This window comes from Ovis aries, chromosome X (genome assembly GCF_016772045.2).
Source record: "Ovis aries strain OAR_USU_Benz2616 breed Rambouillet chromosome X, ARS-UI_Ramb_v3.0, whole genome shotgun sequence".
NCBI lineage: Eukaryota > Metazoa > Chordata > Mammalia > Artiodactyla > Bovidae > Ovis > Ovis aries.
This window is the reverse complement of record NC_056080.1, coordinates 8,030,346-8,049,585: the sequence shown is the minus strand read 5'-3', so window position 1 is coordinate 8,049,585 and position 19,240 is coordinate 8,030,346. Positions and strand designations below refer to the sequence as shown.

General features: G+C 46.7%; 1 protein-coding gene across 2 annotated transcripts in view; it reads right to left on the bottom strand.

Annotated features, from left to right (window-relative positions):
- WWC3 (WWC family member 3) overlaps positions 1–19,240 on the bottom strand; it is a 108,328-nt gene that overhangs the window by 23,406 nt on the left and 65,682 nt on the right. For both annotated transcript variants that reach the window (XM_027963576.3, XM_042242477.2), the window contains exons 7-11: positions 18,719–18,865; positions 16,191–16,264; positions 3,771–4,013; positions 2,703–2,792; positions 1,370–1,935 (exon numbers count right to left, since the gene is read on the bottom strand). In XM_027963576.3, the coding sequence (XP_027819377.2) occupies positions 1,370–1,935; positions 2,703–2,792; positions 3,771–4,013; positions 16,191–16,264; positions 18,719–18,865 (1,120 nt within the window). The remainder of the gene's footprint in view (positions 1–1,369; positions 1,936–2,702; positions 2,793–3,770; positions 4,014–16,190; positions 16,265–18,718; positions 18,866–19,240) is intronic.

Genomic DNA, 19,240 nt, shown 5'->3' with positions numbered 1-19,240 from the left:
GAATGGTGGTGAGTGGAAGAGTTCACAAAGATCACCTCATTTAAGGGCAAGAAAGGTGAGACTTAGCCCCATTCAAAGATGCGCTTGAGGTTACACAGCTAATGAGTCAACAGGACAGGGAAGAGGGGCTGGGTCTAAGCTGCTAGTTTGAAGCCATTTCCACTACCTTGGGTTTATACTCACGTTTTCTCTCTCTCCTTTGCTACTAAAACACGTAACAGTACAGAACCAGGGTTTCTCAGTCTTGTTACTACAGACACCTTGGCTGGATCATTCTTTGTAGTGGGGACCATGCTGTGGGCTGAAGGATGTTGAGCAGTGCCGCTGGTCTCCACCCACCAGATGCCAGTAGTACCATCACCACCACCAGCCCCTCAGCTACAACAACTGAAAATGTCTTGAGACATAGCCAAGTACCTCTAGGGGGCAAAAACACCCCTGGTTGAGATCCACAGTGCTCTACAAATTATCTACTGTTTGCCTGAATGGAATGTCTGAAAACAGTTTGGCCGTGCAAATGGAAGTTAATTAAATGGGCGGCGGTTTTTTATCTTCTCCAAAAATGAAGTGGGTTCAAATCACTGGAGGTTGGCTCACAAAAGCACATGGGGTCAAGAGAGGGAGGACTGAAGCCCAGGTTCAGCTTTGTGCACCATCCATCAGCCAGAATACCCTCTGAAACAGCAGACTGGTTTTCCACGTGGGCTACATGTTGACAAGCTGAATTGACAGCAACTAGACAGATGAAATTCTCATGGCTACGTGTTTTTTGATCTGAACAGCATCAGAGAAATCAATTTGGTAGCAAGGACTGATGCTCACAGGTATGCCTTTTCACTTCCCCCATGATAGACAAGTACAAGAACAAAGGATAAAGAGTGAAGTTACAGGGCCAAAGGAAGATTCCTGGGGGGCTATAGGCGGACAGCTACCCCCGTGCTTTTCTGAGGCAGGCACGCACAGAAATGCTCCATCTGGGCACACTCCCTGGGAACTTCACTATGGCCCGAGTACTTCTTTATCAGGCTCCCAGTGTGGAGGAACAGGTGGTTCTTATCTTTATTTATAACAACTAACATTCTGAAAACTAGCAAAATACCGGGAAAGACTATGACAGTCTTTCCATGGAAACTTGTCAGTTTCCATGACATTTCAAGGACCAGGGACAAGACAAAAGCAAAAGCACGCAGGCAGAGTGGGCGTGCGGGCTTCCTCATCTGTCATCGAGGACCATCCATCGAGGGTCCTACTAAGCTGAGCACCCCTGAGGCCACAGCAGGGCAGCTGGCCTCCCTGTACATGGCTTCCTCAATGAGCTTGGATCCTCGCCTCCCAGCCCGGGGCACCCATGGGACTCATCGGTAGATACCTGCAGCTGTGGGAGCAGTGGCCACTTGGGGTCCTCGCTCATGAGATCCTTCTCCGTCCCCGGGGCACCCATGCGGCGGCAGGGCCGCAGCGCCCGGCAGGTCTTCATCTCCCAGGGCAGCAGCCTGAGCCCGCAGCCTGTCCAGGGCACCCAGGCCTGCCACCTCGAAGCCATCACTGAGCTGGGCCAGGGGCGAGTCTCGAGAGGCCGGGAGGAAGGGCGTGTCCAGGGGAGAGCTGGGAGGGGACAGCGAGGATAGGGAGGACCGCGAAGACAGGGAAGCCAGTGACTGTGGCGTGTCCAGGGAGCGCCTCGGCTTGTGTAGGCCCGGGGCTGCCGCGGTATCTGCCAGGCCCACATCCCGGCCCAGGGAGTCGAAGGGCACGAGGTCGAAGCGCAGGAGCGGGCCGCCCTCGGTGTCAGGCTTGTCGTACTGTGGGAGCCCGTAGATGTCGGTGAAACTGACGGAGCTCAGTGAGCCCCGGCTGGAAGCCAGAGAGCCCCGGCTGGAGGCCAGGGAGCCGCGGCTGCTCCCTGAGGACATGGTCAGGGTGCTGGCAGACAGGCTGAAAAGAGAAGAGCAGCCTGGAGCCCATGGCTGGAGCCCACTCGACCCCACCCAAGGCCAGCCTCTGGGAAGCTCCAGGAGCAAAACCCTGCCTCGTGCTCATCAACCTCACCTGCGAGCTGTTTAAGACACCCACTCCCCACCCTTGAGTTCATGACTATTTCCTTTGTTTCTGTGCATGTCAGTAGAGAACACAGGTTAACATCCAGGACTCTTGCCCGAGTTTAAGTTCCAGCTCACACTCAAACTAGCTGAAGGTATTTTTTGGTCAAGGGCTTTTTGACCTTTCTGAGCCACCCACTTTCTTGGGTGGGGAGTGCTGTGATGAGAACAGTTCCCGCCTCAAGGCACTCTTAGGAGGGGAACTGAGAAAATAATACACAGAAAGCCCTTTACACCAATATAGTTAAGTACTTGAACTCCAGACCTATTACTGAGCATCCACATCTTAAAGATATTTGTGCCTTAAAGAAATAAAAATGTATGTGTGCATATATGTACATGAAAATATATGGTTTCTGATGCTGTGAGCTACAAAATCCTTGGGCAAATCTGAGTTATTCTGAAGTCCCACTTGGTGATCTCCTCAGTGTCCTTGGATCATATATGATACGAGCAGCTCCTCTTAAAAAATATCATGTATCCACTTTTCTGTCCTGTGTTTACAACCACTTCAGGTTCTTAGTTCTGGGAGAGAAAACCAAGCTAAAGGGCATTGTGAAGCTCATGACCACATCATTACAAGATGATAATCAAGCTACTCACCTTTGTAACTGGGACTGGAGATAGGACGTGAGGCGGGTGGCTTCTTCCAGCTGCATCAGGAGACAGTTTCTTTTTTCCTGAAGCAGAATCCTATAGGTATGAAAACAGTCCACTGGTGGATTTCAAAGATAGCAAGTATATTTTCCTAACAAGAAATGTAACTATTAATTCCCCCGAACTGACTGAGGTTTGAATGACTAAATTCTAAAAAGCACATCCAGGTCATAAACACCAAGATAACAGAGATGTGTATTGTGCTTGAAAATGTACCACCAGCCCCCTGAACAGCGCCTGATACACTGGGTGGGTAGGCAGATAGATAGATGGGTGAGTGGATGGATGGGCGGATGGATGGATGGATGAGTGGGTAGATGGGTGGATAAAAGGATGGATAAATCAATGGGTGGGTAGCTGCATGGACTGATGGATACAGGGGTGGGAGGATGGCAGGCTGATAGATGGATGAGTGAACAGTAGTTTGGATGGACAACAGTAGATAAGAAGATGGGCATAAAGATGGGAGGATGGGTGTGAGTAGATGAACAGATAGATGGAGAGTAGACTAGAAGATGGATACAAATGCCCAGCATGCCACAATCTACTGCAATTCCCTGGAACAAATCAGAGTCCCTCATTTTTAAGCCCTCTTCCAGGCAAAACCATATGAAATTCTAACATCCACAGAATTCAAAGATCAAGCCCAAAATAAAAAAGCCACTGCCCAAGTGTGGGAGGTAGTTTTCTCTCTACTTTTTCCTATGGGGTGAGTAAGGACAATGTCCTGAAAATACAGGGGCAGGGCACCTGGCACCTGCAGCGGGAGCAGGCAGGGTCTAAGTCATGGGTTCCCCGGTCTTCTTCCCTCCTCTATCCCCTTCTCGACCGTCTCCCACTTGTGAACAGAGACCAGGAGTCTTGGAGCCCTGAGCAGAGCTGGGACCCCTGGAGGACAGGCAGGTACATGCTCCTTCCACCTTCCACCAGGCAGTAGCTGCCAGAGGAATCAGTGACCATGTGCAGTTGTGCAATCTGGCTTTGCCAGCCGCTCCTCCGGCGCTACCTGCCCACCTTTCGGTGGCGCCCTGCATGGACGTGGCCCGGGCGCGCTGGATCTCCTCCTCCAGGCGCCGCCGCTCCTCCTCCAGTCTCACCACGTCCTCTGCCGGCCGCCTCTGCTGGATGATGAGCTGTAGCTCTTGAAGCAGGGCCTCCTTCTCCTTGACGAGCTGCAGCCGGTCCCTGTCAGCCTCAGCCAGGCCCGGCCACGACTCGCTCTCCAGCTGGGCCAGCTGCTGCTGGATGTTCGAGACTCTGCAGGAAAGGGACATGGGAAGATCCACGAACTTGATGAAACACACGTGTCTTCACACAGTCTCAGCACCGTCACGCAGATTCTAGAAACTCACGCTGACCAATAGCAGAATGACTGCACTGAGTCAACCTCACATGGCACAAATAAGGGATCTGGAAGTGAGGTGGAACGAACCTGATGTGGAAGCCCTTTGCATCATCTGCCCTGGCCTATGACATTTGGGATGACAGTAAGGATGTTTGTTGCAGGGCTTCCCAGGTGGCTCAGTGGTAAAGAATCACCTGCCATTACGGGAGACCTGGGTTTGATCCCTGGGTTGGGAAGATTCCCTGGAGAAGTGCATGGCAACCCGCTCCAGTATTTTTGCCTGAAGAGTCTCATGAACAGAGGAGCCTGGCGGGCTACAGTCCCTGGGGTCACAGAGTTGGACATGACTGAAGCAACTGAGCACACACGCATGTTTGTTTCAAAGAAGACCCCGATTCACCCACATGCCTGGCGTTGCTTCCTATATGTGCTGTTTTGGAACGAGACAGAGCCGGCTCATTTCTCTCCACACCCCCTCCCTTATCAGTAGCTGAACACCGTGCTAGACGCATGAGAGATGCTTCCAGCCGCCTGCCTTCTCTGTGCGCCTAGCTGCGGAGCCCACCTTGAGAAAACCCAGAAGAGAATCACAGCCCTCATGGGATCCTCAAGAGTGCCGGAGGCCTTGACCATGAAGGATATTCAAAATGCCTGGCAGAGAGCAGGTACTCAACCAAAGCTAAACATGTGAAACGGAGAATGAACACACCAGCAAGTATATGAAAGAATGGGAGTCAAGTCGCAGTGAGCCTGGATGTGATGCAGGGTACCCCTTAAGCTGCAGAAATACAGCTCTTGTCACCCCCACCCTGTGCACCCAAATGGCCTGTGGGCCCACTGGGCAGACAGACTAGTGTCCTGAAGTTGTGCTGAAGGCAGAGGAAGTGAAAGAGACATGGCCCGTGTTTTCAGAGATCCCTAAAAGCAGGAGCATGATGTTTTAAGCCCTTTATGTTTATATGTGGCTCAAGATGGCAGTGGCTTCTGGGCAGAGAGAAGGATTTGCAGACCTGACCAGAAGCCAGCCGTGTGCCAGACAGAGGTTGGCACATGGGCCCAAAACTAAATCCAATGCCTTCTCTGAGGTCACAGAGAGCTGTGAGGGTAGTGAAGTGGCAGGTGCACTCAGTCCTCTAGCCTCAAGACAGTGGTTCTCAAAGTGGGGTCCCTGAGTCAGCCTCAGTATCACCTGGGAGCTCGTTACAAATGCAAACTTCAGGTACCATCCCAGATCTGCTGAACACCATGCTCTGCAGATGGAGTGGGGCAACCCAGGTTTTGACAAGCCCTCCTAGGTGCTTCTTGCCAAGTGTGACACCCACTGCTTTTCAGGCACCCCAGCCTGGTCTGGAGAATGCGAACTGTCCTTGGAGCTTAGGGCTTCCATCAGGCAGGGATAGGATGATCCTCTCTAAAATGAGAAAGGCACGAGTACTTCTGAGACCGTCCCATTTGGTGCTCAGGACACATATCATGAATCGAGCTGGTGTCCTCGCTGGGTCCAAACTTCAGAATCCGTCTCAACACTGTGCTTCCTCGCAGATACTGACCGTCAACTGGCATTGGCCCATGTGTTAAGGGCTGTGGGATATCCCTGTACCAGTCTGAGCTGCTCCTGAACTAGACATGAGCATGAGATTAGTCAATCTGACAAAAGGATTGGCCAAGGTGCCTTCTTCAAGGGAAGAAGCTGAAGCTCCAACACTTTGGCCACCTGATGCGAAAAGCCAACTCATTGGAAAAGACCCTGATGCTGGGAAAGATTGAGGGCAGGAGGAGAAGGGGACCACAGACAGAGGGTGAGATAGTTGGATGGGGTCATTGATTCCATGGATGTGAGTTTGAACAAGCTCCAGGAGATGGTGAAGGACAGGGAAGCCTGGCGTGCTACAGTCCATGGGGTCACAAAGAGTCAGACATGGCTGAGCGACTGAACAACAACAACAACCTTCTTCAAGCACCAAACCAATTAGAAAATCCACAGTCATGAAAAGAAAAGCGTATACAAGTCATAGTTTAAATGTGCACGTTTTACTCAAGCCCAATTCCCCAAGAAGGTAAAGAAAATAGCTGAATGTCAGTAGCTTTATTAGGCAAATTCTTTTCTAACATAAGACCAATTTCCTGCAAATGTGTTGGAAAATGGTGCCAAACCATGTCACTGAAAAAACTAATGACAGATGCAGCTCAACAGGGTTAGGAATCCAACTGAGCTTAAGCATCTACCTCTCTCTAATTAGTGTAATTAAAATTTATGGCAGTCATATAACTGAAGCCCAAGGAAGCACTCCAAGCAGACCCATAAATTAGCACCAAATCAGACATTAGACCCAGCAAAATTTTTGGAACATTCTACTGTAGATCAAGCCAAGTCAAAGGTAAGGAATAAATATAGAAGAGATGTACAAAGAGCAAATCCATTGGGTCCTCGTAATTTTTCATTTCAATGTATACAGGAAAGCCTATTTGAGCCCAAGTAAAGTTAGCAGTGTTACCTGGTCATATATAATAATAATTCTCATACTACAAGCACACATATTTTTAAAAGCACTCCTTTTGAGTTTTCTGAAGTTAACATGTGAGGAGATCAAGATTCCATTTGCATTGGCCAGCTCCAGGTCAGCCACCACTGCACGGGGATTCAAGTTGCTGAGGGTGGGTGGAGATCCAATCCTAGATAATCCTGCTTTTTCCAGGAAAATCTCAAGTTACTCAGTCGTGTCCAACTCTTTGAGGCCCCATGGACGGTAGCCCACCAGACTCCTCTGTCCATGGGATTCTCCAGGCAAGAATACTGGAGTGGGTTGCCATTTCCTTCTCCAGGGGATCTTCCCAACACAGGGATAGAATCCATGTCTCCTGCATTACAGGCAGATTCTTTACCATCTGAGCCACCAGGGAAGCCCCCAAGTAATATCCACTATCAGAACAAAGTATAAAGAAAAAACTGTAGTACAAGAGGAAAGAGAGGCAAAGGGCAGATTTCCAAAGGTCTGCCCACTGTGAGCATAAAAGAAACAGTACAGTGACCAGGATTAAACAGTGTACTGTAACTTTCCAGAGCTCAAAAGAAAAAGCTGTATGGACATATGGTGAGGGGTGACTCCTGTAGCAGAAACAATTTGGGTGAAGCTGACTTAATGTAACCCACCTGGAAAGGTTGTTTGGGCTGTTCTGAGCACTAGATGAGCACACTGTGCTTAAGAACAAGGTTTATTGTTTTTTTTTTTTTTAAAAAGTAACTGAATTTCATAGCACTGCAAATCACTGCAGAGCTCCCTATGAATCTAGAGGAATACTGGCATATATTGTGTGTGTTAGTCGCTCAGTCATGTTTGACTCTTTGCAACCCCATGGGCTGTAGCCCACCAGGCTCCTCTGTCCATGGAACTCTCCAGGCAAGAACACTGGAGTGGGTTGCCCTTCCCTTCTCCAGGGGATATTCCCGAACCAGGAATCAAACCCAGGTTTCCTGCATTGCAGGCAGATTCTTTACTGTCTGAGCCACAAGGGAAGCTGACTGGAATAGACTAGAAAGTGTAATTTCTTTCTCTAGATCCATAATCTGGAGTTAGACATTTGGGGTCTGCTCTTAGCCAGGCTGAGAGAAGCATGTGTCTGTCTGTGCGTACCGGGAACCAAGAATGCTAGAATTCTTTCTTGCACAAGTGGTGTCTTGAATGTTTGCCACAGAAGAGGCAGGATGGCTTTACCTTTAAAACAATAAGCCTTGTGTACCATGCTGCTGGTCCAGAAAAGAGCATCTGCAAGGCGGACCCTTCCTGTGTTAGGATTATTGGATCCAAGAGACCTTCTACCTCAGGCTAAATAACAAATGTACAGTTCTGATGTCCCTTCTATAGCCACACCCAGTAGCTGATATGCAGTGCGAAATTGGAACCCCACTCTTGCAAACACCATCATTCCAATTCTAGAAAATAAAGGGAAAACCATTTCCAGAAAGGCTATTTCCTACCATATTCTCTCAGTGAAATGAAACATAAGGAAACAAAGCGAGGTCACAATTAAAATTTGCAAAAAAAGAAACTTTTCCAAGTCCCCCCCCCCTTTTTTTTTGGCTGCACCATGTGGCTTGTGGGATCTTAATTCCCCAATCAGGGATTGAACACGGGACCATGGCAGTGAGAGCACATAACCCTAACTACTGGACTGCTAGGGAACTGCCTAAGTTCATTTTCAAAGAGAATCAAGATCAACTTAAAACTGGCGAGGGTTTGTTTTTTCCCTGAGAGTCAGCTGAATTTACTGATTTTTGATAGGTAACCCCTTTTATAGCCTATATATATCCTCTCATAAATGTCTTTTAAAGGCTTTAAGACACACGTCCCTGTGCACAGAATAGTCAAGAAATGAAAGCAAGTTCTCAGTCAAGCACTCCAGTCTCACATTTATCATGTGATTTCTAAATTTCACCCCTTAAACAGGCCTAATGTAGACAGAAGTCAAATATGAATCATTTTCCCCTTACTATTTTTGCCCAAACACCTTTTCTGTTACAACCTGGGCACCATTAAACCATGAATGGAAACCTGCATTTATGTGGCAGAAACTGCTTGGACCCTTACGATTCATGTGGAAATCTTAAATATGACTTGCATTTTGCAAAGAAGAAAATGTGCTTTTAATATTGCATAGTTTACATATTCAGAGTAATCCCCAGTTCTTTGAATTTATATCTCAACTCTGGGATCTATGATACAATTTTGCACGTTCCTAAAATAATGCCACTTTCTGGAACAGAAATGGAACTCCAGGCCAGCCACATCCCTGACTCAGGGTGAGGGGACATGACAGACCCAATGCCACGTTCTAGGACATGGTGCCAGGTTAGAGTCTCATGCCTTCAGATGTCAATTATAGCTGTAAACTTGATGCTTTTTATGTTTTCTCTCTTTAGTTTTTTTTCTGCAAATATCTATTTAAATGGAAATCAAAAGTCCACCACAGTCTCATCTGAGATCTGAGTCGTATGGACAGTGAAATCACTTTACCTCAATGAACTAAATCTTGGTCAACTAGTGTCTATTCAGCTCAAGTCTTTACACTGGAAACTCATGGAGTCTGACTCTAGACCATGCGGCATAAGAAGGGCCTACGTTCCCTGGTGGGCTCGTGGTTGGGAATCTGCCTGCCAAGGCAGGGGTCACGAGTTTCATCCCTGGTCCAGGAAGGTCACACGTGCTGTGGAGCAACTAAGGCTGTGTGCTACAACTACTGAGCCTGTGTACCTAGAGCCTGTGCTCTGCAACAGGAGAAGCCACCAGGAGAAGCCCATGCACCTCAGCAAAGAGTAGCCCCCGCTCACCACAACTAGAGAGAAAGTCCATGCAGCAGCAAAGACCCAGCTCAGCCAAAAATAAATAATCTTTTAAAAATTTATAAAAAAAAAAAATATGGGCCTACAAATACCCCAACACCCCTCCCTGCCCTCACATCTTGTCCCCTCTGAACAAATAGAGCTTCAGAATGACTTCTTTAAATGGAAAGCAGATGGTCTCCAGGTTTCTTTCTCTTGGCCTGTTTCCTTTGTCTCTCACGGCCGTGCCCCACTCCCAAACCCAGATACACCGTCACTGGAGAACTGAAGGGAAAATCCAAAGGACTGATCGAATTCAGCTGGAATCCTAACGCTCCATCAGCGACGGCACAGGACCCGTCCTGGCAACAAACACTGAGACGCGGAGACACAGGCCAGGCCAAATGTTTTGTTCCTATCAGGACGGCAAGTGTTTCTATGGAAACAGCTACAGTTTGTGCACAGTTCTGGAACAAGCACTCTTAGGTTAAAAATAAGGAGACATCTGCGTCATCAGGGTTGCTTCAAGAAGACTTGTTCCTCCAAACTGGCTTTGAAAATTTCTTTCAAGTTTTTAACCAATAGTGTGAAAATACTCCTATCATAAGGTCTGCCTTGGGAACCAAAGTGATGTTCCTGAAGGAAAAGGAAGAAACAGTTGTTGGAATATATTTTACATGACCTAGAGGGCTTCCCAAGTGGTAAAGAATCCACCTGCCAATGCAGGAAACACAAGAGACAATCGATCCCTGGGCCGGAAAGATTCCCTTGAAGGAGGAAATGGCAACCCATTCCAGTATCCTTGCCTGGAGAATCCCATGGACAGAAGAGCCTGGTGGGCTACAGTCCATGGGTTGCAAAGAGTCGGACACGACTGAGTGACTGGGCACACATGACCCAGAGTTGAAAACAAAACTAGTCACCATGACAGTGGTGGTCTGGTCTAGAGAATTCTCTAGAAATCATACCATCGTTTGGAATTATGAGTTCCACTTCTATAAACTTCCTTTAAATCTGAAGAGACATGAAATCCCTCATTGTTCAGAACATTTATTGTCTTTTGATGATTTCCCAGCTCTGAGAGTCTCGAATCTAGATATACAAGGAAATACATCAAGGCATCAGCTTTTCCTCATTTAGAAGTGGCAAAGCCCAGGAAATTTTACAGAGGGGAAGGAAGCTAATCTTCATGGGGTGCAGCCTGGCAACAAGAGGAATGCCTCAAGGATGTTTTCAAGCAGGTGAAGCTCCAATGAAAGCACCAAACTAACTATCAAATATCAAGATCCACAGCCTAAGTGATCCTTGACCATAAAGCAAGCCTCAGAGAACTCTCTCTGGGGTTGTTCTGCCCTGCCCCCTAAGAAACTTGCAATTATACAACTCTGCCCTGATCCCTGCACCCCCTTGATTGAGAAAGCTTTCCTCAACACATGGGCAGCGGGAATTCCAACATCCCTCAGGGCCCAGCTCCAAAGCTGCTTTTTCCAATACCCAAGAGGAGGATTCATGACGGGGTGGTCCATGACCACAAGCCCTTCTGAATGACCACGAAAGCCCAGGAACCACAAACTGAGCTGGGAGCAATGATGTGTCATGTGAACACAATTTCTGAAATGAACAGACCATGACCTGCCCTCATGAGATCCTGAAGGGCATGCGTGTCTAAAGGCCTTTTCTTCTTGTAAATCCAGGGGAATTAGCCCAAGGCTCATACCAGGATGAGGGTTTTGGGGGCAGGAGCCAGGAGCAGAGCAGCTGACCTGGCGCTGACCTGGGTCCAAGAATTCCTTCCACCCGCCTGTTCATAGGGGTGAAGGTCAAAGAGCATGTGTGATCTAAGGGGACCTCTGTTTACTCTTTCAGTAAATATTCACCAGACACTTAGTTTCTGGAATTATAGTCATGAGCTAACTGGATAAAAATTTCTGCCCTCAGGAGGCTTCCATTCTTGCAGGGAAAAACAAACAGTAGAAAAAGCAAACACATAAAATATGGGCTCCCCAGGTGGTGCTAGTGGTAAAGAACCCGCCTGCCAATGCAGAAGACACAAGAGATGCAGATTCGATCCCTGGGTTGGGAAGATCCTGGGGAGGAGGGCATGGCAACCCACTCCAGTATTCTTGCCTGGAAAATCCCATGAACAGAGGAACCTGGCGGGCTGGATCCCAGAGTTGGACATGATGGAAGAGACTTAACAGGCACATGCATAAAGTATAGAGCAGGTTAGCTGGTTACATTTGCTGGGAGAATCAGGGTAATGGGGTGGTAGACGGGAGTGATCCTTTATTCAGAATGATGAGAAAAGTGTCTCTGACAGTGAGCAGAAGGAGAGCAAAGGCCACATGACCCTTTGAGGCCAAGCATCCCATTGCAGGCAGAGGAAACAGCAGGGGCCAAGGGTACTGTGTTACTTGCCTTGCATTTCTGTAACAAATGATCACAAACTTGGGAGGCTTACAACAACACATATCATTACCTTACAGTCCCATCCAAGTACTAACCAGGCCCGACTCTGCTTAGCTTCCAAGATCAGATGAGATCGGGCACATCTGGGGTGGTATGGCTGTAGACCTTACAGTTCCAGATGACATAAGTCAACAATGAGTGACAGGACTGTGATTCTTCTGGGGGCTCAACGGAAGAATATATTTTACAGCGGTTTCTAGGGGCTGCTCACTTTCCTTGGCTCACGGGCCTGCATCACTCTGATCTCGGCATCCATCCTCATATCTCCTTCTCTGCTTCTCCCTCTTCTAAGGACCCTTGGGATTACATTGAGCCTATCGAGGTAATCCCTGGTGACTGAGATGGTAAAGAATCTGCCTGTGATGTGGAGACCCGGGTCCAAACCCGGGGTCGGGAAGATCCCCTGAAGAAGGATATGGCAACCCACTCCAGTATTCTTGCCTGGATAATCCCATGGACAGAGAAGCCCGGTGAGCTACAGTCCATGGGGTCACAAAGAGATGGACACAACTGAGTGACTAAATGGCTACCATCAAGGTGATCTAGCATCATCTCCCCACCCCCAGATCTCTAACTTGAGGCCATCTGCAAAGCTCCTTCCGCCAAGGAAGCTAACAGAGTCATGGGTTCTAGGGATTAGGATATGGACATCTCAGGGGCCATTACTGTGCCAACCTCCAGCACTAAACCAGGAGTGTGCCTGACAGGTGTTAGGCCCAATGTGTGTGAGGAACACTGAGGGAGCCAGAATGGCTGGAACAGGCTAATGCCTTGAGTCAGTGGAAGACTTGTCCTTGGGTCTTGCCACACACAGTTGGGATTTCAGAGCAAGATAAGAAGCCGAAGAGTCAGATTTTTTGATGGCAGCAAGAAACTCTGGGCCATCTGAGTCTTTGCTGGGGGGACTGTCCTGGGTATTGTGGGGTGTTGAGCAATATCCTTGGGGTCCCCACATGGGATGCCAGAAGTGCCCTCTCTCCAGTCACGAGAACCAAAAACATCCCCTGGGGGGCCACCCCCATCCCTTAGGGGCTGATGGAATCTAACATGTTGTGAAAGGAGTGCTTGTCTGCAAAAACAATTCAGACCCGGCAATTTAAATAACTGAAAGTATGCTGATCTGCACCATCAGTACACCATTCCCTGCAACCTTCACCAGGGAAGGACGTGACAACTCACAGAATGTGTTTGTCCACGACTCCAAAAAAATGTACAAAAAATGATGGTATTTAACCAGGATGAGGAGACACAGAAATCAGGGCTCTCCGTTGCTACTGATGGCAGAGTAAAGCATATAGGTCATTTTGGAAGACAATTCGGTGGGACCGATCAGAACTTCCGACATAAAGGTCTTTAGACCCATATGTTTCCTTGCTAAGTATCTGTCCAAGGAAACAGGTATTCCTGCAAGGCTGGGGCCTATACACAGATGTGCACTATTTGTGAAAATAAAAAAAAAACTGGAATCATCGAGATGTCCATCCAGAGAGGATGGTTGTAATCATTAGAAAAGCTATGCATCATATACTAGATTTAACTACACTGAGCTTCATTTACTTAAATGTTTACATAAAACCTGGAAGGTTTCACACCAAATCATTAATGGTGGGAGGTAGGATTAGAGAGGAAGTTAAGATGGGAGGTCTCTATTGATTGCATCTTTGACAAAAGCAATGTATTCATGTATTATTTATGTAATAAAAACAAGCAGGAAAACACACAGGTATATATATGCTAAATCGTGTCCGACTCTGTGACCCCATGGACTGTAGCCCGCCAGGCTCCTCTGTCCATGAAATTCTACAGGCAAGAATCCTGGAGTGGGTTGCCATGCCCTCCTACAGGGGATCTTCCCAACCCAGGGATCAAACCCAGGTCTCCTGCACTGCAAGCAGATTCTTTACTGTCTGAGTCACCAGGGAAGCCCTATATATACACACAAATAAATGCAAGCATACATATGTTACATGTGTACACAGACATACAAGCAGATTTGTACATGCTTCTGAACCCTGTGTGTCTATACATATAGGCAGTGTCCGTGCACGCAGGCGCACACCCTGCAGGTACTATCTGGGGTTATCTCCACCCCCAGGCAGACTCACTGAGGTCCTCACAATGTCTGCTAGCTGTGGGGGAGTTTATATGTCCTTATGGCCTCACATAAACCACGCCACGTCTGTGAACAGGGCAGGTGCTAGTCAGAAGTACAGTCTCCCAGACCCCCACCCAACCCCTGGCAGCTTCTCTGCCAATGGCTGCCGGGTGTGGAGGAAGCTGCTGGGGTTGCCCATATGGAAATGACACAGATGTGGACCTGCTGAGACAGCACAATCCTCTAGCACTAGTGACATGGGGGCCGGAGTGTTCTCTGGTCTCTCCCCACTTGATGCCATTGGTGCCTCCCCTAGAGCTATGACAACTACTGACATCTGTAAATGTAGCCAGAAGCCCACTGGGGGTGGGGGGAGTCCCACCATTGCACCCCTCCCTCACTCCCTGTTCCAGTGGGAACCACTATTCTAGTGGGAAAGAACAACTGTGAGCCAACCTGACACGTCCTTACAATGAATCTCAGATCTCTAAATGTGTGCAAGGCAGCTCAGAAAGGCACTTTGGAGAAGCCCGTACTTTCCTACAAAGGTCGACGCACTGGGGACAGGACCCTCCTCTGCAACTGCAGTGCCTTTCCTAACAAGGTTCTGGTGACCCTGAGATACTCCTCCCCTTTAAAAGATACTGATGAAGTACAGTGTCCTCCCCTGAAGAATGCTCTTAAATCCTGGACTTTCCGCCCAAATGTTATTATCTCGATATTTAAAAGATTACTCACTCTGTATCAATCTCATCTCTAGAAAACCAAAATATCCCTTGCAATGGCTGGTAAATGTCACAGCCAAACAGTAACAATTACGTTAAGTACAGCACCCAACAAGTTTCTATGGTTTAATACAATGCAGCGAATTCCAACACCCACACAGTGCCACAGAAACATGCAAGGAGCAGAGGACTATTGAGACAATATTCTCAATATTGAGACAACAGCGTCGGACAAACGCCACCAGCAAGCTCCAGAGAGTGGATGCCTGAGGCCAGGGAAGTGGTCCACGGGGAAGTGCAGTGCCCCCTTTGAGGATATCACTGCATCCTGCAGAGCAAGAGCCAGAAGGATCGGGCAGAGGGGCTCGGAGCAGAGGCTGGGTCATCTCCAGCCGGCCCTCCAGCAGGGAGTCAGATGATCTGCTTTGGATGCTATTTTTACATTTGCTAAAAAGGCCATGAAGCGGATTTCCAGACATCCCTGAATGATACAGTATACTGACCAAACCCAACTATTTAGCTTCCAGAATGGACGCCCTCGACCTGCTTGGCATTCGCTCCTCTTCCTCCACTCCCCGCACAGCAGTTCATATGTGACTAAAGAAACTTCTTGAAAAAGACAGGCACCATGGCTTTCTGAAGCCCAGATTTTGGAATAGCTTGAATTTAAGACTCTTTTCAGAAGGCACAAGAGAGATTGATTCACTAAGCCCATGCACCGTAACTACTGAATCCATGTGCCACAACTAGAGAGAAGCCTGTGTACCGCCACTAAGACCCGACACAGCCCAATAAAATAAATTTAAACAAAACACTGCCTGCGAGGGTAACAGCCCACCTGGTGGTGCTGCCTGTGCATCCTGGCTGAGACCGGGAGGGAGGGACAGAGAGGAGGAAGAGATACATTTTGAAACACACAAACAAGGTCAAGTCTCAATTCGCAGAAGGCAGGTAACCTACAACACAGGTTAACAGACACGATTGTGTTTCAGTTCTCTGTCAGAATGACATAGATTAGGTACTGCTGTCACTCATGGACCTAATCCTTATTAAACTGTCTTTGAACCAAGATACATGGTTCTTGTTGTTAATCTATAAAATGAGACGCCACATATATTAAAAAAAAAAAAAAACAGTTATGCTTAAGCTGTTCTGAGGGACTGATGCTCAGCTAGAAGGCAGGGAAGGAGGGAGTTCTGAATTCCTTGAGAGGATAAAGAGCGCCTGAAAAGTCTCTATTTTTATTATATCCCATCTTTATAACTGTTTGCAATATTGAGAAGTTCCCATTTTAAATGCATGTGAAATTCTGTCACATGCGTTCCGAAGCTACACGTAAACTGAAGAGTCTTAATTCTATACTCTGTCAGACATTGCTTTCTGGTAAGATGTGGATAAATCACACATTGAAACTCCATAAAACCTCTTCCCACAGGAGGAAGGAAATAAGGAGAAGGCAAGGTTTGAAAAAGGAGCTTCTTACCTCTTTCTGGCTTCCTCATACTGCCAGTTAAGCCTGACTCGATCCACAAGCCTTGTTTTATCATCAAAGATGAACTTTTCGGAACAGAAGGAAGATAAACAAGGGGGGAGACATGTTAAAAACCCATTTTCAAAAGAGAAAACTCACTTAAACTTCCAGCACCAGTGAAGAATATTTTAATTCACCTTCTAATTTCCATTTTTCAAAGGTCTGGAAGGAAACACACCAATAACAGCTGCCACCTCTGGTCATCGGGAGTTGGGAATGCGACTGGTAAGACTTTGGTTGTTCCAACACTGGCGGATTTTTTTTAAAATAGTGGAAGTACACTTGTCTATTTTGTAATGCCCACAGCAAATTAAGTTTGAAAAGAAATAGAGAATTCCTCAAAGTTGATATAAACACACAAAAAAATTCATCCCAACTTGTGTAGTACATGCATGCTGTGACGAAGCAAGCTGCCGTTCTGGAGAGGTTCATACAGTAAGGAATAGAAGCTCTCAGTCCAATAATCAGTGAGGAACTGAATCCTGCCAACAATCATATAAGCCTGGAAGTAAACCCTTCCCAATCAAGCTTTCTGATGAGACTGCAACTCTAGCTAATACCTTGATTACAGTTTCCTGAGAGCCCCTGAAGCAGAAGATGAAGCACAGTTTCCTGATCCACAGTACAAGTGTGAGATAATAAATGTGTGCTGTTTTCAAATGCTAGGTTTCAGGGGTGTTTTGTTATGCAGCAATAGCTAACTAATACAGTTAAAGCCTTTTGATATATTTTTCAATAACAAGATGTAGTAGAAAGCACAGGGGTTTAGGGATCAGAGTTGCTGATTCAAACCCAGATCTGCCTCTCCCTGGCTATATAACCTTAGGTAACCTGGTACCTGGACCCTCTCAGCTGACAAAAGAAGATGGAAACAGCTACTTAAATCAAAGTAACAGTCATGAAGCTGCCAACTCAGGGCCAGCCCCAGTAAACTCATAAATAATGACAATTTACTGCTAAAGTTATTCTAATTCTAACCTTATGTTAAGCAGCAATGAGTTATTCATGGAATTCAATACATATTGTACTTCTTTCCTTTTCTCATGCCAAAATCTTTAGGCAAAAATGCCAGACAGTTTTGACTTACAGATTCTTCTCTGTCTTAAACCTGGTCAAAAAAATGTCCAAGTGTAGTTTTGAGAACAATGAGGGGGAACATTGCACATAGGCAGTTCAGGACATCCAGGACACAGAGGCATTATTTCCTATATGATATTCCCCTCAAAGAGGCACTATTTGTTGACATTTTAAAATATAGTTAATTATTTAAAACTCACAGTTTTTTAGTCAATGGTTTTCCCTTTTTATGTATTTACTTTTAGGAGGGCATTGTGCATTTCACTGATATTTCAACTTTACTTAGTGAGCCCTAAGAATCCATACAAATTGGTTTTCCATTTGTAACAAATGAATGTAAAACTTCACTCAATGACAGTATAACAGTAGTGTCTTTAAGTATTCACTGCCCTGCTTCACATGATGGCAGCCAATTCTGCTTTGATGGCTAACTCAAGGCTTCACTAATTATCAAAAGGGGCATTATGAAATTCTTCCAAGTCCCAAACAAAATTAATTTCAATTTAATTTTCTGACATTCTCTTAGAAGAATAAGAAATAGCATCAAAGTATAACCCAAGGGTAACACAGCCACAAAGCTGATGAAAATCACTGGTCTAAGCCAGAGCTCAGAGAACTACAGCCCAAAGGATGAATGTTGCCCACCACCTCTTAGTTTTACTGGAACAAGCCCCACCCACCCATTCACAGGTGACTATGGCAGAGACTGCATAGCCGGCAAAGCCTAAAACACTTATTATCTGGATCTTGGCAGAAAAAGTTAGCTGATCCATGCTCTAAAGAGTCCTACACCTGTCAAAAAATAGCTAAACTCCTGTATCCTGCATCGAACCTGGACTGGCGATTCATTTCTTATATGATATTATACATGTTTCAATGCCATTCTCCCAAATCATCCCACCTTCTCCCTCTCCCACAGGATGCTTGGGGCTGGTGCACTGGGATGACCGAGGGATGGTACGGGGAGGGAGGTGGGAAGGGGGTTCTGGATGGGGAACACATGTACACCTGTGGCAGATTCATGTTGATGTATGGCAAAACCAATACAATATTGTAAGGTAATTAGCCTCCAATTAAAATAAATACATTTAAATTTTAAAAAAACAGCTAAACTCAACTTTCAAAAGGATTCTGCCTTTTTAAAAAATCTAATTTATGAAGAGAGAGGTAATAAGCCATTCAATTGCCTCTCAGGCCCTTCTGAACCTTCAAGATGCCTGGATGTAAAAAAAAAAAACCATATTCTTTCTTCAAACTTAATGGCACAAAAGCCAAAACCCTTTTGAAGGGAAAGTGGAAAATTTAAACAAATGGGTGATGGCCACATGAAAGCAGCCCTTTTGTTGTCTCTCTGGATATACTTGGTTCTCCGCCCCCGCCCCCCCACTGCCTGGTGAGCATACCTCGCCTATGATGTCAGTCTGAGAGCCAGCATCACAAAACTGGTGAGATAAAGACTCGCCCAGTGCGCCTGCACCAGGAGGGAACTCCTGCAGAGGGTCGGTAAGAGAACAGCTATTCCTGAAGCCATCAGTCAGCTTGGCCAGGCTCTAGAACAGAAGGGAACAAGCAACTTGAATAGCCATGGCGATGCATCTCTTCCCTTTCCAAGCAGTCATTTCCTTCCCATTCCAGGTCGGCAGCCTCATTCCTGGAGAGCAGGCCCACCCCAACCCCATTCTCATGAGATTCCAAAGAAATGTTGATCAGCACGTGCACCTTTCATGAAACTCGTAGTGATTTAAGTCAGATGGCAACTGAGTCCTCCTGGCAGCAAGGGAATAATACAGAGAACAAATGAGGGACCATTTTTACTGTTTTTTTTTTTTTTTTTAAAAAAAAAAAAAACAAACCTCTGTGTTTCCTAAAGAAAAAATAAGCCTTCCCTCCAAAAAAGCCAAAAACATAGGGAGTAGAAAGGCAGC